At 42.1% G+C, this 26,397-nt stretch overlaps 1 protein-coding gene across 1 annotated transcript in view; it reads left to right on the forward strand.

Moving 5' to 3' along the window:
- MKLN1 (muskelin 1) overlaps positions 1-26,397 on the forward strand; it is a 99,062-nt gene that overhangs the window by 17,840 nt on the left and 54,825 nt on the right. The window contains exons 3-8 of the mRNA XM_054292435.1: positions 5,822-5,964; positions 7,311-7,399; positions 13,160-13,269; positions 16,993-17,185; positions 24,366-24,443; positions 25,595-25,660. Coding sequence (XP_054148410.1) covers positions 5,822-5,964; positions 7,311-7,399; positions 13,160-13,269; positions 16,993-17,185; positions 24,366-24,443; positions 25,595-25,660 — 679 coding nt within the window. The remainder of the gene's footprint in view (positions 1-5,821; positions 5,965-7,310; positions 7,400-13,159; positions 13,270-16,992; positions 17,186-24,365; positions 24,444-25,594; positions 25,661-26,397) is intronic.

The following is a 26,397-nucleotide window of genomic DNA, read 5'->3' on the forward strand; positions in this document are numbered from 1 at the left end:
TAAAGCATTTTTTATGGTTTAATTTTCTGTAGAAAAATCAGCTGGAAAGAGGAAATAGGGAATTGAAATCTGCAGAAGAGTCCTGTGTGCAAAGAGTGCATTTTTTGTTATTTCTGTGTGTACAGAAGCAGTTCCCATTTGTGTTGTCTCATATTTGACAGATGAAAGAACTCCAGATTTGGTTGCATTTTGATTGAAATAGTTCTTGCACCTTGTCCATTGAAAGACTGCCAAATTAAATGTAGGAAAAACATTTGTATAGGTGTTCTGCTTTCTTGTTTTTTTTCCAGTGGCTTAAGTTGTTACAGCAAAATTTTAGCTTGGAAAACTTCAGTTGAAACAGTGGATGAGTGAATTATAAATGTGGTGAGGAGAGAATTTGGGGGAAAATCAAGCTGAATAGTTCATATTCCAAAAAAATGTTGATTTATACACATGACTTTTAATCTCTGGAATAAACATCATGGAACTGATAGAAAATGAAGCCTGAAGGCATTTTCTAGGTGTTGTGTTGGCAGCTCTCCATTTACAAACTGGTCACTCGTGCGGTGACGCACTTGCTCAAGTGTGTGGGTGGCCATAATGGTCTGGACAGGAAGAGAACTAAAACTCAGGGAAATAAAGCTCTCCTTGTTCCCAGCTTTATTAGCTGAAACCAGGGCTCAGGCACAACACAAGGATGATGTCCAGCATGCTCAATGTGAGATATTTTAATAAGCTCTGCAGCCCTGATCGCTCGTGTTTGTCTCCTCAGTGCCTCACCTTAATGCCAGAGTTTAGCAATTCCCTGCTGTGGTGATGATGCTGTGCTGGCTTAAGGGTAAAAATATGAGTGAGTCTGTTACAGACATCTTTTGTGAAAAATCCCTTTCTTTAGGATTTTTCCCTCTTCTGGGAAGCTGAGGCCCCAGAAAGAGAATGTAAACAATGCTTATCTGCTGCTGTGCAATGCAACAGGTGCACCTGTGATTGTTGCATGTTTACAATTAAGGGCCAATCAGAGACAAGCTCTCTCTGGGACAGAATCGGGGAGAGCTCCTTTGTTGATTCATTCCTTTTCTATTCTTAGCTTAGCAGCTTCTGAACTTTTCTCTCTATTCCTATTAGCATAGTCCTAATGTAACTTACAGCATAAAATAATAAATCCAGCCTTCTGATCATGGAGTCAAGATTCTCGTCTATCTCTTCACCCCTGAGGAACCCTTGCAAGCCCGGTAACATGAGTCCCTAAACATTGGTTTATTCCCTTCCCTCATTGACTGAAACAAAACTTTTCCAGGCAGCTTTTCTTTCAGAGCACAAATCAGAAGAACATAGGCAAAAACATCAAGATGTGTTCACAAGCTCAATGAAAATGCAGTAAATGTGCTAAAGTCCATACCAAACCTTTTTAAAAGCAGAAAGAAAATGAAAGTGGAAGTGCAGGCACTTGAAATGCTGCCACGTGACTATATTTAGTAAAGGGTTTTCCTGGCTTTGTGGGTATGGTAGAGTTAAATAATTCTCATGGCCATGAAAGCCATCAGTTGGTTATGAATGAGTGCCAGTGAAAGGAAACACATCTGACAGCTGTTTTTCTGTTTATTACACTAGATATCTTGCTTGAGTCTTGAAATAGATGACCCAGAAATTGTATATTTAATAACAAACCTGTTGTGTAGTAACCTATTCAGGCAGGAGAGGGCTGATGGGTCTATTTTTAATTCTGTTCTCGGCTTACATTGGATGTGTGAAGCAATGAGGCTGGTGATGCTGGAGACCATGGCCCTGTCAGAAAGGCTCATTCTGATGATTCCAGTGATGGTCTGATGTGGAAGACTGTGCAGAGCACTTAATTCCCCTGAGTGGTTTGATTAATAACATGTAGAACAAGAGCATAGATTTTCATTTAGCCACTAACTTAATTGCAAGAGCAATGGAGATTTTTGTGTTGTGGACAAGGGCAGCCCTTGTTATTTTGTTATTTTGTGGGTTTTATTTTTACATGCAATGCAAGTTTCACTGTTGCCTAATCAAAAAATATGCTTGAGCAGAACTGGTTAAAGAAAAAGAAATTGGTAAAAGATTGTGTGACTCTAATTGCACAGGCAGCTTGTGTAGTGCAGTTTGGAATCTAGTTCTGCATATTTGATCACAGAATCAATTAGGTTGGAATAGACCTCTGAGATCAGAGCACAACCCTTTACCAATCACCACCTTCCCAGTGCCAGGGTCCAGTTAAATGCCACATCCACTTGTTTCTTAGACACCTCCAGGGATGGTGACTGTCACCTGCTCCCTGGGCAGCCAATTCCAGTCTTGTGGAATTGTGAATTTTGAACAGTTGAAGATCATATGTTAGTGGCATTGTCCAAACAATTGGTTTCAGTTTTGTATCTGAAGAGCAGTTATCCTCTGATTTCCATGCTGCTGTGTAGGTTGTATCAGGAATTAATTTAGAGTACATTAATAAAATTTACACTCTGTTGTTTGATGCAGCAGCCTGCATATGGTTGTCATTAAATGGTAGCACAGACCAGAGCTTCAGAAAAGTTTGGAATTTGCTGCAGCTCCCAGTGTGACAAGGCTGGACTTGCTTTTTGTTGGGGGATGCACTGTAAGCAGCTGTTGGGTGCTGAAGTGCCATATGTGACTTACTCTGCATTTTGTGCATATTTACAAATGTGTTGGTTCAGAAACCAGAAGTTTTCCTCTTCTGGTGTTTTGTAGCATCTTTTTTGTTAGTGTTGTGATCTGAGGCCTAACAACTGGGCTGAGGTTTTTGCTCAGTCATGCCAATGAGTTTCTGTGTGCCATGTTGTAATGGACAAACACTTCAGTTATAATTTGGATTTTTGGAATACTGCATGAATACATGGACATTAAATGTACTGATGTTACTCACAGCAATAAAATGGAAAAGTGTCAAATATCTTGATGTATTTGCCTGAAATCTCATAGACTTGTTCTCTCTCCAGGTTGAATAAATCACTTGATCCTACAGACACTTCTGTCACATCTTTTAGAGCTACAGAGAATAGTCTGTCACAGCTAAAATCCTGGTAGCAGTCCAAAAATATTCCTGCAGCCAGCTGCTAGCAGCTCTTGAGGCAGTGTGTTTTTTCAACATTACTGAGGTTCATAGCTGGTACCCACACAGTGCCAGTGGTGTGTGTACAGAATCCCAAAAAGTACATCTCTATTTTTACATGTATCATTGAATTACAGAATAGTTTGTGTTAGAAGGGTCCTTAAACATCTCATTCCAAGCCATGGGCAGGGACACTTTCCACTAGACCAGGTTGCTCCAAGTCCTGTCCAACCTGGCCTTGGACACTTCCAGGGGTGGGGAATGCACAGGGTCTCACCACCCTCACAGTAAACAATTGATTCCTAATGTATTCCTAATGTATCTTTTATTATCCTAATAATATTCCTAATTTATTCCTAATGTATTTTCTAGTTTGAAAGTCTTTCAGTTTGACACGTGTGTATATCCATTATAAACCAGAAAAACACATACTTAGGCACAGGAATTTATAGCAAATCTCTTGTTTCCATATCAATCAGCAGATAATTCACAAAACAAGGTTGAGTTTAGCTTTTGTGCTTCTGTTTTCTGTAAGGTCTGCATGACTCAGCAGGTGGTGGGATGTGTGGAAGTGGGAAGGAGGGGGGCAGAGTTCTCTCTCCTGTCTGTAGAGTTAAGAAATCACTGCTGCCCATGTGGAGTAATTGCTGTGCCTTGCTCCCTTCCAGGCATAAAGGATTTAACTGCAGTCCTGGTTTTCTCTCCCTTAATTTAGGGTAGGAATTGAATAATGCAGGATGACGTTTGTGCCAAGTTTTTGCAAATCTTGCGTGGTACTTGAGAAAGTGTGTGTTCATGGCCCAGGCATTAGGTTTGGGATTCCAGCAGGATTAAGAATTGCAATTGCTGGTAGTGCTGGCTTCACTTTTCCAGCTTTGGGAGAAATGTGCAGTGAAGATATGATGGTGTAGGAGGAGTTCTTAGACATTGTGTACTGTCTGTTCTGTATGGGAATTTTGGCAGCGGGCTGTGCCATGTATCAAGTGCTGCCTTGCTCATTAAAGGACCATCCTTTTGCTTATTCTTCCCTTTTTTCTCTTTAGAAAATCAGTTTTCTCTATAGAATTTTTGTGGGTTTTTCCTCCTGAAGTTTGGGAAGTACTTTGAGACAACAGCGTGGCTTGCTGCTGCATAAATGGTGGATTCTGACATTTAGGTGGATGGTGTTCTTCACAAAAGTAGAAATTTGTCATTAAAAGTATTTGGAAAAGCACTAAAGCATTCTGTTGTACCCCCACAGTGCTGCTTCTGGTTTATTTTCCTAATTCTGAAAAAATTTGAGATACTTGAAGCATCTTTGACAGTAAATGTGCTGTTTGTACCTGTCCAGTCTGCACCCTGATCTGTAACTGCTCTGTGTACAAGTATTTCTCTGAATCTAAGCTTTTTGTAAGAATAGTAGGAACCAGCCATTGAGGTGAAACTTTTATCGTGGTGCTCTCCAGAACAACATCAGTGCTGCTACTAGATTGAGAATTATTTGCTTTATAGGGCTGAGAGAAAAAAAAAAAATACTGAGAACTAAATGGATGAGCAAGTTTATCTTTCTAGGGTGAGATTTCCCTACTGATGGACTTGTCTAGGAGAGTAGATACTTTCCTGAGATGTTTAGCATAGGAGGTGCTGCTCAGGATCTCCAGAAAGCAGCCACACAGATGCAGATATCTGTACTTGATGCTGATGAAAGACCAAAACTCAGGCATCATGCCTGGCTTGGCAGTGCTGCTGCTTGGAGGACAGGGCCACCAGCAGAGCCTGTGGTGGGAGGTGTCCTACAAAGTGCTGATCTGCTTGTGCTGGAGCCCTGATGACAGGGCTTTGTAACAAAATGCAGCAGGATGAGTAATTGTCATTCTGTGCTTTGCCTCTCTGGTGCACTGCTTATTTCTGAGAAATCAGGGAAGAGAGTGAAACACATTATTTTCCGATATAAAACTTGATGTGTTCTGCAAGGTGAAAAAAACCCAAGGTGTCTCCAGATTCCATCCAAGAGCTGTTTGGTGGTCCCTGATGAGTGGTGTAAGTGCTTCCCCTGCTTTTCCATGGGAACAGATCTCTTCCTCCAGCAGTGCTGGTGAAGCTGGTAGCTGTGGCCTGAGTGAAAATAATCTGACTACTCATACACAAATTGTGTCTACCCAGTGTGAGAGGGGAGCAAATGTTCACAAGGGAGAGAACATTTTCATCATTTCCCATGTAAAGCTCCTTTTCTGTAATTAAGTGGCTGAGTTTTATTTGGGATGGTTAATAAGCAGTTGGTTCTGCTGTTTGCCACACACCAAACTTTGTGTTAGTGGTTAAACAGCATCAGCCCAGGGAGGAAAAGTAATTTGATGTTCTCTTAGCATGTGGAACATACTGTATTTATCTAATTGTGTATTCAGTTTAGGTTTCATTTCAGGCTGTAGTGGGCGTTTGAATCTTCACTCTCTGGAGTTGGATCCCATTTGCCAGATTTCAGGAAGTCTTGAGTCCAACTCAAAGGAATGTATGTAAGCTCTGAATAGAATTGCTTGGCATAAGTAATTCAACCAAATCTTTTTCCTAGGTAAACTGATTTAAAAATAGTGTTTTTAAAAACCTTTCCTTCATTCCAGGACCAATGAAAAAAATCCCATAATGGGGAGGTTTCATCTTTACTTTTATTCTCTGGCTTTGTAAACTGAGTATTTGGAGGCCATAAAGCTTCTCCCTTAGCTTGTTTTGTAGCCTTGGCTTTAATATTCAAACTCACTGTTTTCTCTTCCACAGTATTTGATTTTGAAGCTTGAAAGACCTGCCATAGTCCAGAGCATCACATTTGGCAAATATGAGAAAACACATGTCTGCAATTTAAAGAAGTTTAAAGTCTTTGGTGGGATGAACGAGGAGAATATGACAGATCTCTTATCCAGGTAAGATGTGATTCCATCAGCTCTGGGAATCAGAAAGGCTGGACCAAATCCCCCTTGGTTCCCCAGCAGACACTTGGCCAGCAGAGGGGCAGAGCTGTGGCTGTGACCCTGCCATGTTTGTGGTCAGCTCAGAGAGTCAGCAATCCCAACCCTTGCTCCAGGAGCCTTCCTTACCCTGCTCTAACCACAGAGTTTGTGGAGACCAAGCTCTTGGGGATTTGGAAGAGCTGAGTGCAGCGTTGCTGGATTGCAGTTCCTTCCTTCCATGTGCTTCAGGCATAGTAAAAATGTTCCCCCAGGTAACTGAAGTAACTTTTAAAAGCCCAATCCTCTTGTCAAAACCCTGGTTGCAGCCATAAAGATCTGAACTAGTCAGCTGATCTGCCTTTGTCACATGGGTAAATAAATCAAACAGGCAAGGGGAAACCTGCATTTTCCTTTGTTTAGTTGGATTTCATAGAGTTGTACTGATAGGTAGTAAAAAAAGAGCCTCGGGGCTGTTCAGGTTATCCAGAACTTCTGAGTAGTTCCAAATGTAAATTTGCAAGGGCCTTTTAAGGAGTGTGCTGTTTCAGAAAGGGAAATGAGAGTTAAAATCCAGGAGTACAAGAGAAAAGAGTGGCAAGAACAGGTGTATTTTGGGGGGTCTATAGACAAGAAATCCATCTCTGGGGTACATCATCTGTAGTCAAGCAGAGTAGCCATGGACAAACATGGGAAATTCTGTGTTGCAGGTATCATTCATATATAGAATCTATCTACAACCCTTCCCACACTTTTACCCTCTTTATATAGATCTGTCTTGAAATTTGAATTTATTGCTGTTACAGTTGTGGGGGGAAAAGTCTTTTAGAGCCATAGTAATTATTGGCATTTAATATTGTTCCACTTCTGCTGAGGTTTAATGAAAATCCTCATTTTGGGACCTGTACTTGTATTTTCAATAAATATGGACTTAAGTTTTTTTATAAATTATACTAAGTATTTGATATTTTTAGAAAGCAATGCCCATAAATGAATCACAAAGCACTTTGTCAGGGTGATCATTTTGACACCTGATGCATCTCCCTCTTGAGAATGGAAGAGTGCAGTTCAGCACATCAGGAGCTGAAGTCTCAGGGTTCCAGGTGCAGAGGAGCAGCACTGATCCAAAGCCAGTTCCCTCCCAAAATGGCAGTGCTGCCTCCCAGGGAGGCACAGGTAGGTGGAGAGCAGCCCAGGCTGGGTCCAGCACGTGTACTGATGGTTCAGGGTGGTGTGAAACAAGGTGTGACCTAGATTGCATTTATTAGCTAGTCCTTAAATACAAGGTAAGATTTAGTAACCTTATCTATTTTTTCCCACAGTGGCTTAAAGAATGATTATAACAAAGAAACATTCACCTTGAAGCATAAAATTGATGAACAGATGTTCCCCTGTCGATTCATTAAGATAGGTAAATGCATTTTTTCAGCATTCTGAGTAGAAAATAATCTCTTCTGATACTTGTGCCTGTCTTGGCACTTGTGACTTCATTGTACTCAGGCACAGTATCCACAATAGCTGTTCCATTTCATCATCTTTTAGGCTGGTTAGATTGGAACACAGTGAAGTCCTGTTAATAAGAAATAGTAGCTTCATAATTTAGATCCTGGGGAGTGAAAGCAAAATAGAGCAATTTTCAGAAATCCAGCTGTTGAGTCAACTAATTGTGGGAGAAGCTGCTTACTGTCCTCCTATGAATTGCTGTATAGAGCTCTAAAGAAATAACTAAGCTAAATACCAGTAAAAGTTTCTATATTGACAGCCCTCTATTCTTGAAAAGTTTTGTTCTCAAACACAGTTGTAACACATAAAGCAACAGCAGAAGCCTCCCTTGTTCTCTCCCTGCTGCTCCTGTCACAATGTCTCACTCACCCCTGGCCAAGGGTGACACCCGGGGGTAGGGGAGGGTTGTACCCCTGATTTCTGGCTTGGCTGGGGTTGAGGGGTGCTCCCCAAGGCCAGGTACTGGATTTGTGATAGGAGCAGGTCAGGATATCTCTTCCTTGCTGTCTGCAGGCCTGAGAGAGCAAGAGCCTTAGAGCTATTGGATTTAATCCAAGCATTTGGAGCTTTTCGGCTTGCTCAGTAAATTTATCTTTCCCTTCCTACCTACTGAGATAGTACAAGAATGACTGGGTTTAAACTGGCTGTTTAAGGTTAAAAATAGAGCAAGGAGGTAGTTGCTGAAAAATGAGATAAGATCCTGTTGGCTAATTTAGATGAATTTAGGAGTGTTTTGATGTGTTGGGTAATTCCTTTGCCAGGACTCTGATGATAGTGGCTGTGTAGGGGCTCCCCTCTGAGCCCTTTGCTCCAGTGTGTTCTTTCTGAATCTCCTCATGTTTGTCAGGAGCTGAAAGCTTCAGGCTGGGAATCCAGTAATCATTTGTGGGGTTTCCTGTTCTTAGAGAAGCAGAGGATTTGGTTCTTCACTGGGCTGGTTTCTGGCTGCTGCTTTTGGAAGCAACTGTAGTGCTTGGCTTTAGGAAACCTCAAGAGTAGCAGAGGAATCAAGTTAAAGGTTGACTACATCAGGAAAGTTAAATGAATTTTTAAAAGATTTTTATTTTTTTATTCTGAAGCTTCCAACATTAAGTTTTTGGAAAATGTTATTTTTCAGTGGCTGAAAACTAGCAAGTAGTTCCTGGAGGGCTGAAGGGCCCAGTGGAAAGATTTTTGGCTGCTTCTTTGGATGTGTAAATTGTATTCTAGGAAAGTGTGTTCTGATGAAATGAAGTGTAGCCATGAGTTGAAACTTGTTATGAAAGTGAAATGCTGATTAATTCCCATTACCAGGATGTTTTCCTCTGCAATTACATCAGTACCTTGTTTTATTGGGATGGGATCTTCATGTAGCACTTTTCTCAAGGGCATGTACTGATAGGACAAGAGGAAATGGCCTTATCTGAAGGAGGGTAGATTTAGATTAGATATTAGCAGGAAATTCCTGATTGTGAGCGTGGTGAGGCCCTGGCACAGGGTGCCCTGAGCAACTGTGGCTGCCCCTGGATCCCTGCAAGTGTCCCAGACCAGGTTGGACAGAGCTTGGAGCAGCCTGGGATAGTGAAAGGTGTCAGGGGGATGAAGTTGGATGCTCTTTCAGTTGCCTTGCAACCCAAACCATTCCATGAATAAACATTATTATCTCCATTAATATTAGGTTTGCATTGAGCTGCCACTTCCTCACTGGTTATAGTTTGAGATGAGTTTTCCTTTATCTGTAGCCTTTCATTTCCTGAAGCTGTCTTTCATGAAGAAATTCCTGTGCTAAGACAGACCTGGAAATGGTCTTTTCACCTAAACCTATGAAAGCCTCTGGTTGATGGCTGGTGTCATTTTGTTGATGAAGTTGTGAGAGCATTTGTTGCTTTGAAACAACAGCAAAACACTGTTACGAAATTCTGTTATTTTTCAGATTCACAGCTTGAAAATGTTTTGAGTTTGTTAAAATTTCCAAGCTGCTAGCCAAAGTAACTCAAAATTTCAAGCACCGTGCTGTGTTCCTTGTACCAGTGCCAGGAAACAAGGCCAAAATCTGCCCTTTTGGACTCTCAGGGACTGACAGGGTGAAATCCAGCTATCAGTGAGGTTTGGGGGTTCACAGCACTTGCATCAGGAATGGGCTTTATGATTCCACAGAGCAGCACACGGACCTACAAGAGCACAGCAGTGGGGTTTGTATGGGGGCACGGGGCAGGAGAAACCACGGGCAGATCTGGGAGAGGGGGAAGTTCCTGCTCCAGCCCCCATTGCTCACATAGCAGAGGAGTTTCCAGGCTCATAAAACACAGAAAGAATAACCTCTCTCCTTTGGTCAGGGAAAGCCTTGCACTTGTGTTAGTTTAATTACTTCAGCTGCAGTTCCTGAGTACTGAAATGCCCACTTGTGCAGGCTTTTTGACTTACTTGACAGGTAATTTTTACATTTCATGTAGTACCTCATTAAAGAGCTGGAGAGAGAGAGAAGAAAGTCTTTATCTGGACAAAATATCGAAGAATTATCTTTTTCATGTCTGTGAGCTTTGTTTCTGGCTCTGTTCTCGTGATTCCTCCAAGCAGAGATTTCTCTGTGCTGTGTCCTTGAAAGCAGAAGGTGTAAAGACTGATTGCCATGAAAGAACTTGAAAAATGGCAGGTGTAATTCTCATTGCATGGGATTTGGTAACTTAGCTTAAAGATTTTTAGGCTTTGCTGGAACAAAAAAGAGGGATACTTTTTAATGGATATTTTCTTAATTTTGCAAGTGTACCTGTTTGTATGTCTGCCTGTAGATGAGGGACACAGAAATTAGCTTGAGAGAGATATTTAAAATTACTGTGTTTAATGCCTTTGCTATTAGTTTCTGTACAATAGAGTTGCAGTCCTTGTCTAGGCATAGCTATTATTCAGAAGTATCCCCTAAAATCATCCTTGTATGGATTAAGAAGTTTTTAAGTGACTCAAATGCCTTCTGTTTCTCAGAAGAATATTGATTTTTTTTAAATTTTTTTTTCCTTTGCTGAACTCCTCTCACTGTGGAGTGACAATTGAACTGTTCTGAGCAGTTACACCTTTTGGGATGGATTGCTGTGGTACCTGCAGGAACAAACAAAGTGAGGTGGCTTTTTGATAAAAAGTGGAGGAATTATATACCTTTAGGCCTTCAGCATCTTTGACTGTAGCACATTTCCATCTCAAAGGTGTGCAGGAAAAAGTGCTTCCATGCTGCACTTAGTGCCTCCTCTTTCCAGGTATAAGTCAGATTGTGGGTGCTCTAAAAGGAGATTTTTCTGAAGATCTGAGAGCTCCTGTGGAGGCCTCAAAAGAGAGAGGGCAGAAGGAAGGGTGAGAGGTGTCTCCTGGGAGTCAGGAGAGAAGTTCAGAAATGGGGAGATGATCCAGCAGAACACTTCAGCTTTCCTAACTGGAATAGAAATCACATTTCACTGTCAACCTTCAGCTTTGTTTCTTTTTCTGCTCCTATGGAGTCAGGTTCAGTTTCCTCTACCTGTGCAGTTCTGGGGAAGTGTTTTCCTTCCCTTCCCTGTACATCTTAATGTGCTTTCCTTAGAAAAGATTGCACCCTGAAAATCTTGTTGTTAAAAATCACCATTTCTGGTGTTTTGTTTTTTCCTTTTTGTACAAAAGGCTGTTGGAAGCTCTGAGTTAACTGGGGAGGACAAATGTCAGCAAGTTGATGGCTTTGCTTTTTCTTGTGGTGGGAGCTGCCCCAGATTCTTGTGTACATCCCAATAACTTCTTAGGGGTTGTAGTTAGCATCAAAGACAGGAGAGTGAATTGTTAATTTGTTTTCTGAGAGAAGCTCATAGAAGTTTTGAGGAGAATGGCTGAAAAGAAATGGAGGTGGATAGAGAAGGTGACAATATTTCAGTTTGGAAGTTGGTCTCACTCAGGTTTACCATCAGGAAATGGAGGGTGTTGGCCCATTTTGAGATGGTCTGTGGTTTAGTTGAGTGTTTCAGTTCAGTGAGCTGTTGGATAGACTTTGATGTTTATAGCTGACCAAATACCAAATTTAACCTCAGTTTGGCCTGCTCTGAGTGTTCAGGTCTGAGGACAGACCAAAGGTGCTGCCCTTAGATGTGGTATTGTGCCAGACTGCTGCAGTGATGGGTAGGATATCCAGGACCCAACTTGAATTCAGCAGCAGTCATGTTTTATGTGTTAGGTTGCCCTATTGGCAGCACTCGGCCTGTGCAGGGGATGAAAGTCAGCAAGAGGGAAATTTCCTGGGCAGAGAGGGTGCAGTGTGGATGGGAGACAGGTGACTCTTGGTTTTTCTGACCACCTCACTTCTCTCTCCACAAACATGCACCTACAAGGAACTGCTCTGAAAGCATCACGCTGTGTGCTAAATAATCAAGTTGAAAAAAACCTGTTTGAAAAGATGTTTTGAGAGCTGTACAATAGAAAGTACCTTCTTAGGGATATTAAAATCAGTTAAGAGTTGCATATACAAAGTCTCTCTGGATCTTGATTGTTCCCAGAAGTTACTGTGCATCTTTAGCAATAGGTTTGTAAATACACTCTCTAAAACTTAGAAAATCATGTGTTTGAACATGTGCCTTGTGCCCAAACACATTGCAGACAATCATAGATGTAGCTTCTTTGAGGTATAAATACTTAAGAACCTATAAGAGCTCAGGAACAGCTTTATGATGAGTTTGGGGTTTTTATTTCCTCAAGGAGTAGGTCAGAAAAACGTGAGTTCAGCAGGTTAATCTCAGTGGTATTTCATGGTGCCTGTTTCAACAGGCAATTTCTTAGTGGCAGAAATAGTGGAAGGGAGGAGGTGGTGGACTCCTTGCTGTTGCTGGTAACTGCTCATTCAACTTCAATGCTGTCTTTTCCTGTTTATCAGTTAGAGTCAAATAAAAAGGAAACAAAAGTATTTGAAATGAAACCACTCCATTTCACTGCAGTTTTAATGAGTCAGAGTTCACACACAAGTTTTCTGGGGGTTGGAGTTGCTTCAAAAAGCAGAACCAGGTCTTAACCTGCAGATTAACCACAAAATCAGTGCAAGGCCACAGATACTAACCCAGAGTGGTAGAGAAGCCATAGGTGAGGGGCTGTAGTGTATTTCATGGGTCTTTTAGTATTTCAAGTCCATTTGTTCCAATATTCAGATAAAATAGTACCAGCAAAAAAACTGCACAAATTAAATAAAGCTTTTTTAAAAAATAGAGTTTTTAAGTTAGAAACTGACAGTTATCCCTCCCTTGCTCCTCCACAACTTGCAGATGTTACTAATTTTGTAAAATTTCAACTACCCAAGCTTCTTGTCTTCACCATTAGGGAAAATAATTGTTGCTGACAAATGGGGAAATAAATGTACTTTGAGGAGCAAATACTGTCTCTAGTATGCTCGTGATTCCCATCCTTGTCAAAGCTTGTTGCCTCTTGGAGCTGTTTTTAATGATAATGTTTTTGCTCTTCTGCTTAAAGCAAGCTTCTGCTTTGTAATGATCTGTTGTGTTAATGTTGCTCAGCACAGGTTGCTTTAAATGACAAACTTGAACATGATGTATTTGGTAATTTTCCTAAGCTAAGTTAAATGAGCTAGAACTTAAGTCAGAAAGACTGAATTTTGTGTAAACTTTAAAATCATTCTGTTGCAATAGTGACTGATGTTTATGCATAGTTTTTCTCCTTTTCCTTTCTTCTCCAGTTCCACTCTTATCGTGGGGACCTAGCTTCAATTTTAGTATCTGGTATGTTGAACTAAATGGCATTGATGATCCAGATGTGGTCCAGCCGTGCCTCAACTGGTACAGCAAGGTAGGCCTGCATTTTATAGATGCCTGTTTGTTTGAAGATTCCCAGTCTCAGAATCTTGTGAAACTTCTCTCACTGGAGTGATGTGACCTTTTCATTCCTTGAACATCAGCTATTAAAACAGCAAACATGCAGAGTTGGAACCATGTGGCTGACTTTGACTCTAAGGGAAATTTTCTGAATTTTATCTGTTTGTTCTCTTTGAAAAACCAACGAAACAGCCCCAAGAAACCCCAAAACCACCGGCATCACCCAAAAAACCCCACAGGTAGACACCACAAGAAGGGAACACTGAGCCAGAGGGGACAATATTAGTCAAGTATTGCTATTTGTATTGGAAGTGAAATGAATCTTAAAACCAGATTCTTTTTTGCCCTCTTCTTGCCTTCTGATTCTTCTAACTCCAGTCCATGGAGTCCAGAACCTTTTGGGTTACAGATGCACCTTTTGTTACAGGGTATAAAAATGACATTTTTTAAAGAGAATCCTTGTTGGTGTCTGGTACTTTAGATGTTTCCCTCTTACTGTCTTTTTGCTGAATATCCTGGAACAGAGTGGGACTGGTGCCACTGGACTGTGAGATGAGATGATTTTTGTCATTTGTCATTAGATAGACAGAAAGTTCAAGGGTTCCCAAACTTTATTTTTATAACTTGTATTTAATTGAGTATTAGAGATGCCTCTCCTGTGGGAGGGAAGTGCACACTGACAAGCAGAACACATTTTATTGGTACATTTTGTGCTTTGGTTTCTCTGGAACAATTAATGAAACTCATATTGTGTTGCAGAGAAGACATCCCTTCCCAGCTGAGTAGGACTGAGTAGTGGAGCAGTGTGTCCTGCTTCCAGAAGGAGGAACTTAGAAGGGGATAGAGGTTGTGTGTGATTAGTTCAGGGTGCTCTGGTGTCTGGCTCCTGCCCATTTGCACCAGCATCATGAGCTGCTTTGTGGAGGATTTAAATAACCAGCACAGTGGAAGTTGTCTGGAGCTGCTTTATGGTCCAAGTGGTGTTGTGGTCATGAGTCAGCTGATGATGGAAGTTCACTTGACAGAAGCTGCTGAATTTCCTTTTGCTGGCTCTGCACGTGGTGGCGTGTCTGGCAGTTTGGACCAGTTGCTGCAAGCAGGAAGTTCTGATTTTGATTTGCTTTTTTGGTCAGGAATCATGCAGTGACAATGTCTGCATCTGTTTTGTTCCATCTTCTCCCATGGAATGGGCACTTTTCCTGGTCAGCATTGTGTGTAGGGACAGCTTCTTCAAGGGCTGCCAGCATTGTTCTCCTGGAGCTTGGAGCCCCAGAGCAGCAGTGCAGAGACTGAGTCATGGTGGTGTGAGCTCTGCTGGGATCCACTGCCAAGTTGTTGGTGATGAGTGCATGTGCCACTGATGTTCTCCTGTCTCGCAGAAGAGAGGCCACTGTTGCTGGATCCATGGAGAGGGATGTGCTGTCCCATATTTAGGGAAAGGCAGAAAGGTTGACCTGTTTCTTCCAGTTCTTGGAGATGTGGGAATATTTTCACGTGTGTTTTTGGAAATCTCGGAGTCTTTGAAGTGCAATAATTCTTCACTGCCTGCAACATCAGATGAGAGAACTTGTACACCACATTGCCCTTCCTTTTTGTTTTGTGCCAGCAAAACCTCCCTCTCCTGTGGGGAGTGGAGCTGGGGATAATGGATAAGGACTGAAACATTCCTCAGCACTTTCTCCTTGCTGTCCAGCTCTGCCTACTGCCTCCAAACAGCCTCACCCCTCTTTCCTGAGGAGTGGACATACTTCAGCACCTGAGAAGGGGTACTTTATCACTGGTACCACTTCTGATAATGAGCACATAAGTATTTTTAATTCTCTGAGTGTATTTGACAGTGTTGATGTCTTAGTCTCCTGCTCTTGTTACGTTTTTAACCATAGGAATTATTTACAGCTTCAGATCAAAGCTATTATTTGGGTTGTCATCTCTTTAAACCTGTATGACAGCATTTAAAAAGGAGCCTTTTACATACTTTTTATACACATTTTTTTGCTTAAAGCAGCTTTTTTACATTTAACTTTTGAAGTACTACTATGATGTCACTTGAATATAAACTTGAATATAAACTTTTATATTGCATCAAGTGGCCAGACTCCATCCAAGTCATTCCTGGCTATCTAAGCCAGGTCTGTCAGTCATGAGAGGCTCAGTGAAAGGGAGAGGAGACTCTGTCTCAAGTCTGCATTTTGTCTGATTTCTAAACTGGAGGATGTAAAAATGCAGAAGAATTACTGGTGTGCAGCTCTCCTTTTGCTTGCTATCCATTTGAACAAAAAAAAAATCTAATTTGGTTTTGGCCTTGACTCATGCAAGTGAAGATTTGCTTAGAGAGTGTCTCAGGCATCTCTTGGAAAGAAAAAAAAGGAGTTGTTTTTTGCCAGTTGTGCTGTAAAACTGTTTTAGCTTTAATAACTCTTTGCTGCAGCCTTGCATTCTTATCGGTACATGTCCTTGGCCTTTATGTGGGCTGGGAACTGGTTTTCTAAAAATGCATAGTTCTGGCTATTTGCAGCTGTGAAATACTGATGGATTAAGAACTAAAAATACAGCACATGGCCGTGTTTCTTTTTAGCTGCTTCAGTTTATGAGATTCTTGCTATCGAGCCATTCTTTCGAGATCATTAAATTTTGTTGAATGTCAGTGTTAGTTCCAGGTTTTCAGAAAGATTCTGTTCATTTGAATACTATAAACTTCACTTTTAGCAGTAGTGTCCATTTAGGAGTAAAATCTTTTGTCTGTAATTTGATCAGTCTTATAGATGCTTAAAGTTACATTTGCTGTTTACCATAGTAGCTGTGTGTTAAAGATGGAAATGGAGATTTTTTTTTTAATACTTAAGAATTTAGGATTGAAAAGTCTATTTAAAATAAGTGTTTCTGCTACTTATCAACCTAAAAATCAGTGTTTCTTATACATCTTGTTAGCAGCTTTGAAAATTGTAGCTCTTACTCAGAGTTTACTACTCCCTCGTGTGTCTGTGCCAGGATGTTTGACCCAGCGTGGGTTTTCTTTCACCTTTCTCACCCCTTCCCACAGCTGAGTGGGAGATGGGCAGCTGTGCCTCCATCCGTGGTGTGAAAACAGAGGTTCTGCTTCAAGATGCAGGAGAATATTTAGAAGTTAAAACTTTGGCATGCACAGAAATCCTCGGTGCTGCGATTCCAAACCCTCACAAACCCACAGGATTTGGGGTCAGCCTTCTGCCTTTCCGTGGCAGGAGTGCTGGTCATTGCAAGTATTCCCATTCTCACAGCTTTTTTTTTTCTCCTTCTGCTTCTAGAAAAGCTGTGACCTACTTACTTTTCTAAATTATTTTGTTATGTAAGAGTCATACAATCAAATTATGTAACGCTGATAGCGACGGCTTTTTCCTGCTCTGTGCTTCGTGTAGGCCTCGAACAGCAGGGCCAAGCAGATGGGGGGGAAATAATGGTCACCCCAGAGATCTGGGACACCATGCACTGTTTCTTTTATGCTTATTAAATTGGATGATACCAAATTGTATAATTTCTATACTGTTGGAAAGTAAATGCCTGCACAGCTTGTAATGTCTCTCACACAGCTTTCCTCCGTGGGCCCTTTGTGCAGCGTGGATAAGAGATCCTGTCTCTGGGCAGGGTCACGGGTAGCTGCCAGCAGTGCTGGTCAGAGGAAACATCTCCATGTCTCAGAGGTTTTCTTGTGTTCCAGTAGTACCGTGAACAGGAAGCCATTCGCCTTTGCCTAAAGCACTTTCGGCAGCACAACTACACCGAGGCTTTCGAGTCGCTGCAGAAGAAAACCAAGATTGCTCTGGAGCACCCCATGCTGACAGACCTGCACGACAAACTGGTGTTGAAGGGGGACTTCGATGCTTGTGAAGAACTGATAGAAAAAGCTGTGAATGGTAAGAGAATCAGAGGAAGTGATTCATTAGTTTGAAAAAAAAGTGCATTGAAATTTTACCTTCTTTTGAATGTTAGTGTGCTCTTAGTAGTAGAGTTGGCAGGTCCATGTGTTGTTTCATTTCTGGTGTGCTGTCAGCTTTTGGACTTGTGAGTGTGTGTGTGATGAGGGATAAAAATTCATGAAATCTCTTATTGCTGCTACTTTTGGAGTCACTTTCCCCCAGAGATGACAAGGCGGTGCACTTGAGTGGGTAAAGACAAGTTCTTCATGTAAGTGTTGGCAAGCTGAAGGTGGGCTTAAACTGTCAGCGGAGTCACTGGAATGGTGAGCAGGGCAGCAGAAGACTGGAGTTCTCAGTGGTGATCTGGATCATGGTTTCTGCTTGGAGCTCACCTCTGCGTTGGTGTTCAGGCAGAAGTTTTCAGCTGTGTCTGGATGAGGATGCTCTCTTTGCTTATGGGGAAGATAATCCTTGGACAATTCTGTGGAAGTGACTGGAGGCAGAGCTTGTTTTCCTTTGCGGAGTGAGACCTTGGCAGGGCAGTCAGTTTCATTGGAACTGCTATTAATCTTTTACTTGAAAGCTTTCTACTTAAAAACACAGTGTATAAACAGCTCTCAGCTTCTAAAAGGAGGGAGATGTACTCTCTCCTGATCGAATGGGATACAGAAAGAGTGGGGCTGTTGCACTGAAGGGACTCTCAGGACCTGTGCAGCGGTTTTGGATTGCAGTCTGATAAAACAAAGGTGCTCTTGGCTGTGGGTGTAGAGCTTTTTAACTCTGTGCAGTCATTTGTTATGGGAGACTTGTACTGGTGTAAGAGGAAAACTTTGTGTCTGATGCCAGTGGAGTTAGGGACTTAGTGAACCAATTTCATGGATAGCTGGCACCAGAGATATTATTCTTTAATTCTGGGCTAATCAGTCATTTTGTAATACCTTTGGAAAGATGCCATTGTACCTGCTTGACTCCCATCAATGTGGTTTGTACCACTGAAGCTGGAAGTGCTTCTCAGAATGTGATAGAAATGATAGCTTGGAAATCAAGGGTCGTCTTCCATGAAAACCCACCATCTTTTTGTGACTGAGCTGTTCAACTGAGCACAGTTTTAAGGAGCTTATTGCAACAGGTCTTCCAAAACTGCAGTAAGTAGTTTTCTATGGGTTTGGCTCAAGGTTTCTCTACAGACAGAGCAGTGGAGACCTGCCCTGTGCTGAGCTCCATGAGCAGCTGCGAGTGTTGAGACTGAGAATTGCCGTGTTCATCCTCACCCTCCCGAGACAGCAGAGTGTGAACAGCTTCCTGCAATGCAGGGGCATTTTGCAACTGGCAGTTTCCTCCTGAATCATAAGGGCAAGGGAGGATTGCAGGCTGGAAAAGCAGCAGGGAGCTGTTTCTGTGTGTGTCTTAAAGACACGAGTGCCTGGAGGGAGCTGATGAGCCCACCATGATGCAGCAGCAGCCAGAGGAGTGCTGAGTGCTGATGGTGATGATTTTATCATTGCCTCGCTCTGCTGCCTTGGCCATGGCTTAATCTCAGTGCCTGGAGGCTGTCCTCTTTCCACTTCATTGCAGGCTGGAGTGGAAATGATTTCTTGAATGGAATTTCACTCAAAGTCTTAGAGTGTGCTGAAAAAGTACTCTCAAAAATGGAATTTTTTTCTTGGGTGCTAATGAAGTGAATGTTTTAGCCTCATTTTTTGAGCTCTTATATTTTCATTTCTTTTACTACTTAATGTTTGCTGAGAGTGGGGCTGCTGTCAGCAGTGCTCTGCTTCTCCAGGTGTGGAAATACTGGCAAAGGACTGGCCTGGTAGGAAACTGTAGGTCTTGTATTGTTCTGCCTGACAGACACTTGTTTCTTGTCAGATTTGATGTGGATAATCCTCCTTCCCTGGTTTTTGTAATCACATCCCTTTTTGGAGGCTGAGGAGCTCACTGGCATCACTTAGGTGAGCTGAAGGAATATGCTGCACCTTGTTTTATCAGCCTTTTTTTAGTTCCAGCAAGTCTTGGTAGTAACTGACGGTGGATAATTTAGCAGGAGAGTCTTCAAGAGCATCATTAGCTTTTGTCACTGCTTCTAAGGAACAGAAAAATATGCGTGGGGATGTTTATTTTGCTTCATTTTAATCCAGCACCTGGCTAGCTAAAGCTAAATGTCAGTGTGCGCATCTCCCATCGCTCTGTTGGTCATCCTTAATGATTTTGCTTGTCTTGGAATACATTAACCTTCCTTCCCCCATGCTCCTGCCATTCTTTATGCTGTCTTCAGCTTTAAATGTACCCATTTAAAGCTCTATGGCCTCCCAGCACTCTTTGGAGAGAAGTGCTATCTATCCCGAGACACCGAGGCTGCATCCCATATTTGCTTTAAGCTGACACCACTGCGGCTTTTCACTAACTGGGTCAATCCTGCCCTTGCTCGGGACACTGTGTCCCTGGCACTGGTGCTCGTGCTGCCACATGGCCAACCCAGACAGGGAGCTGATCAGGCTGGGGTGGGGGAGAGGGCAGAGCAAACCTCTTCTGATAGCCACAACCCCCCCCCCAAAACTGCAACTGGAACATTTTGTCTGAAGTTGTGGCAGTCAGGGTGCTGAATATTAATGGTGCTTAACAGCTGGATTCTTCTTGGTAGGATGGGAATTGAGGTTTTCAGCTTTCAGCATGTTCTCCTGCAGTATTCCTGCTCCTTGTGATCTTCCACAGTTACCTGTCCTTACTCTGTTCTGTATCTGTCAAGCTCCCCAGCATTTTCTGAGCAGCCTTCTACCAGATAAAAATCCAGCCATTACTTGACAATTTCCTCAAGACTTGGGAGAAACCAGGAAACAAACAATTTTTTTACTTTTCAGCAGCCTGCTGAAAAGTGTCCCTGTCTCCATGGCATGAGGGTTAGAACCAGATTATTTTTGAGGTCTCTTCCAACCCAGGCCATTCTGTGATGATTTTTTATCCTTTTACTTTCCTAGCAGCTCTGTTGTGAAGTCTCAGTAGCTTGCTGCTTAGTCTCTAAGGTGTGGGTGTTCTTACCACTGAACTCCTGTCTGATGCGTTGTTTTTCCAAATAAAAGAGGATTAACTTTAGTCCTGTGTCTGTGTACTGTAGCTGAAGTGTAGAGTTAATTGAGACATACAGATCCTTAAATTATCCCTGAAATCGTTCAAAGAGCAACTGTTCTGCTGCAGACTGGGCATGAATATGTGAACTCCTGACCGCTTGCTGATCTGGGAGTTCATTGCCTTAAAGGCACAAACAGAAGTGCAGCGAGGTTGACAGAGATCCTGCACACTCAGTTCAGCCTAAAATGTCTTCTGGAGAGGCTGATATTTGCAGTGGTGGGTATTGACAAAGTGCAACGCTCTGCATCTCCGGCGGGCTATTTCCATAGGCTTAGTCATGTAGAAAAAGAGTAGGTGGTCAAGAATTAGTGCTGGCAGAGCTAACTCTTGTTCTTTTGCATTGCTAATGATGAACGCTGTCTTCCACCTCACATCACCAGATGATTTCTTTTGAGAGCTCGGTGGCAGGCAGCCACACTTTTCCCACTGATTCTTTTGACTTGTGCGTTACACTTCGAAAATGGGCAAATGGAAACTCTGGCAGCTGCCTGACTTCGTCTCAAAAAGAAAAGGTTCCCTAAATCTCAGCTGGTTCACAGACTCGGTTCAAATGCTTCACATTTGGATCCATTCCTATAGCTTTCGGGCCTATATTATTGAAGGGAAAAAGTCTGCTTAATATTCCTGCAGAGAGTATGTGGAGTGCAAATTGCTTGGTTGAACTGCTCACAGCTCCTGTAGACGTGGAAAGCTGCTTGGAATGGTGGAAGAACTGCTTGTTTGCCATTAGTATTCCAGGACTGAGGTGTTCCTTCTGGCACTGCTCATGTCAGTATGTGACATGTGTTTATCTGGTGACAAGTCAGTCCTGTGCGACAAACAAGAAGTTGTGATGTGCAGCCTGCAGGCTCCAGTGTCTCCCAGAACTCGTGATTCACAGGAACAATTGGATTCCCCTGGAAACTCTAGACAGACATGCATACCTGAATTTTCCCATTTAATATTGTTTGGATTTAGTTCTGAGAAAGCTGTTCTGTACACTGGGATATATGGAGGGGAGAGGCTGGCTAGAGATCCAGAGCCTCTGGGAAGTAAATGGTAGGGGTTTGTGTAGGAGAAAGACAACTTACATAGATTTGAGAGCAACCCTTGTTTCATTTTTATGAAGAACAAAGTGCAAGAAAATATTACAGCTCTGAGGCTGGAAAAAAAATTGTGTGTTTCCTTGTTTCTCCCAAGTCTTGAGGAAATTGTCAAGTAATTGCTGGATTTTTATCTGGTAGAAGAACCTTTCTCTCCTACAGTTTTCTTAAGAAGGTAGTTTGTGACTCAAAAAGCCTCAAACTGTTTAGGTATTTTGACTACTTTTCTTTGGTTTGAGAAAAATCTTAAAACCTGAAACCCCAGCTCCCAGAAATTATGGGCTAAATGTCATTCTGTAGGTTTTTGAGCCATTGGCAGTGAAGTGAACAGATTTCAGCAACCCTACCTGGAGATGTGTGTTGTCTAAAAACCCCCAAACTTTATACAACTTGCTCCTGATTGGCTTCAGCAAGTTAAATATTTTTGTCCACAAGGTTTGTCGTAATCCTTTCTGGGTAACCTGCAATTGGCTGGCAAAATAAAGACTTGGCTTATCAGGGAGGCAGAATTTACCAAGCTTTAATCATGGTGAACTTCGTGTTGTTACATCCAAAATGCGTCATGGCTTACTGCAAAGGGCTTGAAAATAGTACAAAGTTGTTTTTTTGGCTGTAATTTTAGTAAACATGGACATTGAAGTGAGACCTCTCCGGAGCGACAGAAAACACTTCATTTAAAAACTTCCACTCAGCGCTTTCTTTTTTTTTTTTTTTTTTTTGACAAGAGTCTTAAAATTTATTTTAAACTCCTGTTTCATAGGGAACAGCTGACAGACCTGAGCAGGCCTAGCTGTGAGGCTCAGAGCCTCTCAGGAGCTTTGGAGACCTTTTGGTCAGCAGTGCTCTCCTGACAGGGAACATAAGGAGTGCGCTGGCGTAGGTCTGGCGTCGGGTACAGGATCCACCTCGAAATCCTCCTTTTTTTTCCCTGCTGGTGTCAGACAGGTGGTGATTCAGCTTCCAAAACAAGCTGCTGCTGGTTAGCAATGCAAGTAGAGTGAATGTGGAACTGCTTCCAGCAGAAGGAAACATTTCTGGGAAGCAAGCTGGACTATTTCCAAACCAATGTCCCATGGAAGACGAGAAGCATTATTAAAAGAGGCCGAAGGCACAGTGGGGGAGAAGTGTCATATCTTGACAAGTGCAGCCTGTGGGTGTAGAGCATGGGAGAGAGGTTAAATCACCCTTTCAGATCCTATGTGGTGTAATTCATCCTTTTGAGCTATTTATGTCCAATTATCTATTGGCTGCCATAGGGATAAATACGGTTTTGGTTTCTGTCTTGCAGACCCAAGGCTGTAACGATAACCAAAAAGCTGCATTTCTGTCTGGGTTTGTGGCTGAGTCACTGTGGGATTTCTTACAGCACATGCATTTATTTGTTCTATTAGGCCTGGCTTTTCTGAATCACAATTTATGAGATCTCAAGCTTCAAGCCTCTAGTGTGTTGTCCCAGCTTCATAAATGCTGAAGAAGTGGGAGTTAAGAACCCTGCTATTAAACCCAAAATAAACCACTTTTCCTTCTACATACATTGAGCAAACTTCTGGCTTTCCTCGATTACCTAATGTGGGGGGGAGAGCTGCTGGTTTTGCTGCTGAGGTGAAAGTAAAACCTGCCCTGTTTTCAGAGTATTTATTTGGAAAAACTTGCACAGCTGAGTTTATGGAAGTTTTATATTTTCAGACCAAACTCATCACTTTTCAGGAGCTCTTGAGTGCCCTTGTTTTCCTGTTGGATGGTCTCTAAATGGAGCTTTCATCTTCTCCCAGGAAATACTTGCTGGCTCGGGTTTTAATTAAAACCTGGATTTCAGTCACGACAAAGTACAGGATGCCAGGAAACACTTGAAAATTTTCTCTGAGCCTTGTGTCGTGCTTAACAAAGATTTTTTACCTTTTCCTAAATAAACAGGGATGCATTCAGTAAGGATCATTCTTTTTTGCCTATATACCTCCAAAGGGCTTTTGTATAAATAAGCAGAGGTGTTCATCATTATTAAATTCTTATTGTTTTTCTTCCAGGTAGTGCATTCATACATGAATAGAGCAGAAACATTTGTCAGGAAGAGCTTGTGTGTTGGGATGGTGGGTGATGGGTGGGATGTAGCCAGGCAAGCAGTGCTCAGGTGCTCTCATGGTTTGTTGTGTTACAGAAGGTAAGGTAGGTGTTTCAGAGGAGACATTTGAAGAACAAAAGCACCAAGTTCCCCACGTGCAGTCCCAGGGAGTGTGGGTGTTACAGCTCTCCTTTACAGAAAATTGGTGTCTGTGTGATGGACTGCTACCGTCTGAACAGGATTAGGAACTGGCCTCTGGATGCTGAGAGGTGGAGAGCACAAGGGGAGTGTGGATAAAGTGCTGCTCACAGAAATGCTGCACTTGGCACATCTGGCCCAGCATCTGACGCCTCCTCTGTTGCTCTTCTTGCTTAACTCTCTGAAGAGAATGTAAACTCTTGTTTTGTTTTTCATCCAGCACTTGGTTGTCCCATATCACAGCATTTAAACAATCTGCTCTGCCTCCCTTCTCAGATGGAGCTCCAGAGATGCTGTCTGACCTAGTTTTAACTCAACATGCGCTAAAATGGTTGAATTTTATATGCACTGGCAACTTTCCTTTTGCTTAAATAAGGAGGAGGGATTCTATTCTTAATTAAATGCACCACACTGGAGATTTATAGACACTTGGCACGACCTGGCAGGCAAACTGGATAATTCCTGATTGATCTAGTAGCAAGTATTCTTTTTATTTTAGTGCTCACACATTTAGTTCATTAACAAACTAACAAAAGTTTAACAAACTAACAAAAGTTTAACAAACTAACTGACACATAATGGAGAACTCACTGAAAATGGAGGCTTTGGAGTGGCATACTGGATTGAGTTGGACTGAAGTTACCCACATTAATAGTGATTTTGCTAAAATGGAAGGATAAATGTTTCATCCAGCAAAATTTTTGTTTTGCAGATGGCTTGTTCAATCAGTATATCAGTCAGCAAGAGTACAAACCTCGCTGGGGGCAGATTATCCCCAAAAGCACCAAAGGTAAGGACATTTCTTAAGATAGAACTCATGTACTGCCAGTTCTGTCTTGTTCCTTTGAGAATATGGAGCAAGAGAATGATGCAAGAAAGTCTCCTCTAGGAGAGTTCTAGGGAATGGTTTCTTCTCTGAAAAAGTTGCATTTGTCTGCACATTCAGTGAAATTCAGCCTGCTCTCTGGTTGAGTAAGGAGCACTGTAGGAATACTAGTTATACCTTCAAGAACAGCTCATCAGTTTAGTAACAAATCCCAGAATATTGGTTAAACATGAGAACAGCTATCTGTGTTACTGGATTTAGCACATGGAGTTGATGTAAGTTCAGTTTAAACTGAGGAGTTGGCAAATAAATACATTATCTCAACAGGGAGTATTTTAAATGAGGTGCATCTTTTGAAGTCCTGATCTGTTACACAGTAAATCCAAACTGCAGAATCTTTTCCATTCCTGTCTGCCTTGAGAGGAGAATTGTAGCAGCATCCTTAACTGCAAAGTACAGAAATCGCTGTCACAGAGCAAATGCAGGATCCAAGGTGACAATTGCCAAGTGTGGAGCACTGTCCCCAAGTCCCTTGGGAGGGGTTATCTGTGTCATCTGTCCTGAATGCTTGAGGTACATAAAGTGGTTGGAAAGCTGCTTTAATTGGACAGTTGGAATTCCCTTATATGTGGCAATAGCTGGTGCAAAGCTGGCTGTGCTCTGTGGTGTGCATCACCTCCTGCTCCCATCCCAGGGGTTCATTTCCCTGCCCTTTGAGTATCTGTTCTCACAGCTCAGCCCTCAGGCAGCTCTCAGGTGTGGAGAGATGGAAGGGGAGCCAAAGGGTGGCTGTGTCATCCCTTCTGGAGAGCTGCAAGGACAGCTCAGAGCTCTTTTGTGTGCACCAAGTGTGTCAGGAACGTTGGAGCTCCTCTCCAAGGCACTGAGAGTTGCAGTATTCACTTCTGCCCTCTGTACTGTCAGTCACCAGCTAGTTCAATATAAAACTTTGTACAGTTTTATAATGCCCAAAAAATATTACCTGCAAAAAGTGATGTGCTAGTGTTTAAGAAAGGGTGAGTTACTCTCTTCCTTTGGTTCCATGTTGAGTCTGTGTCTTCCTTTGGTTTAAAAATCTTAAAATGGAAAATTCTCTCTTCCTTCTTTTTCTGAAGGTGATGGGGAAGACAGTCGGCCAGGGATGAGAGGTGGCCATCAGATGGTGATAGATGTGCAGACAGGTGAGTAGTTGTTACATTTCTTAACTAAATTATTTCATCTGTTATTTTCCAGATTAATATGCAAATGTGTTTTTCTTCACATACTGTGTTAGCTTCAGGTTTTGAGGAAAAAAATTACTCTTTCTAATAGTTGGATTAAATGTTCTGCTTCCTCTCTGGATCTGTATTCCATCTGCCTTTCTCCTTCTTCCCTAATAATTCTGTGTTATGCCTTAGCCATTGTCTTGTCTTAACTAAGACAAGAGCAATTGGTTTTAATTTTTTGTTCCTCCTACCATCTTAGAGCAGGAGTTCAAACAAGAGAAGAGAAATTAGGGAAAATAATTTCCCTTATCTTCTACAGGCTGTGCTCAAGCAATAGATCTGATGTGTTGAAACATTCCTTGTATTTTGGTTGGAATGGCTTCTAATTCCCACAGCATGCAAGAAACTCCTGTTAAATATAGTTCTTTAGACATCCCTTGCAAAAACGTTTCCTGTAGCAGTTTAAGGAATGGCTCAGCCTCTGTTCCAGAGAACATACAGAGAAAAGAAAGTGGGGTGGTGTATCAGGAGCAGTTCCAGTGATTGTTGTGCTGCATAATTTTTTATATCTTTGTCTGTTACTTAATCAGATTTCTGTGCTACGTCAGTCCCTACTAAAATAAGGAAAGCATCTGCCCAAGTCTTTGCTGTGTGAGTGAAAGGATTGTTCTTGGGAAGGGAGAACAAGATCAGGGCGTGGGTATTGGACAGGA

The sequence above is a fragment of the Melozone crissalis genome, unplaced genomic scaffold, assembly GCF_028551555.1.
Source record: "Melozone crissalis strain CALT ecotype California unplaced genomic scaffold, PUWL_Pcris_2 ptg000110l_1, whole genome shotgun sequence".
NCBI lineage: Eukaryota > Metazoa > Chordata > Aves > Passeriformes > Passerellidae > Melozone > Melozone crissalis.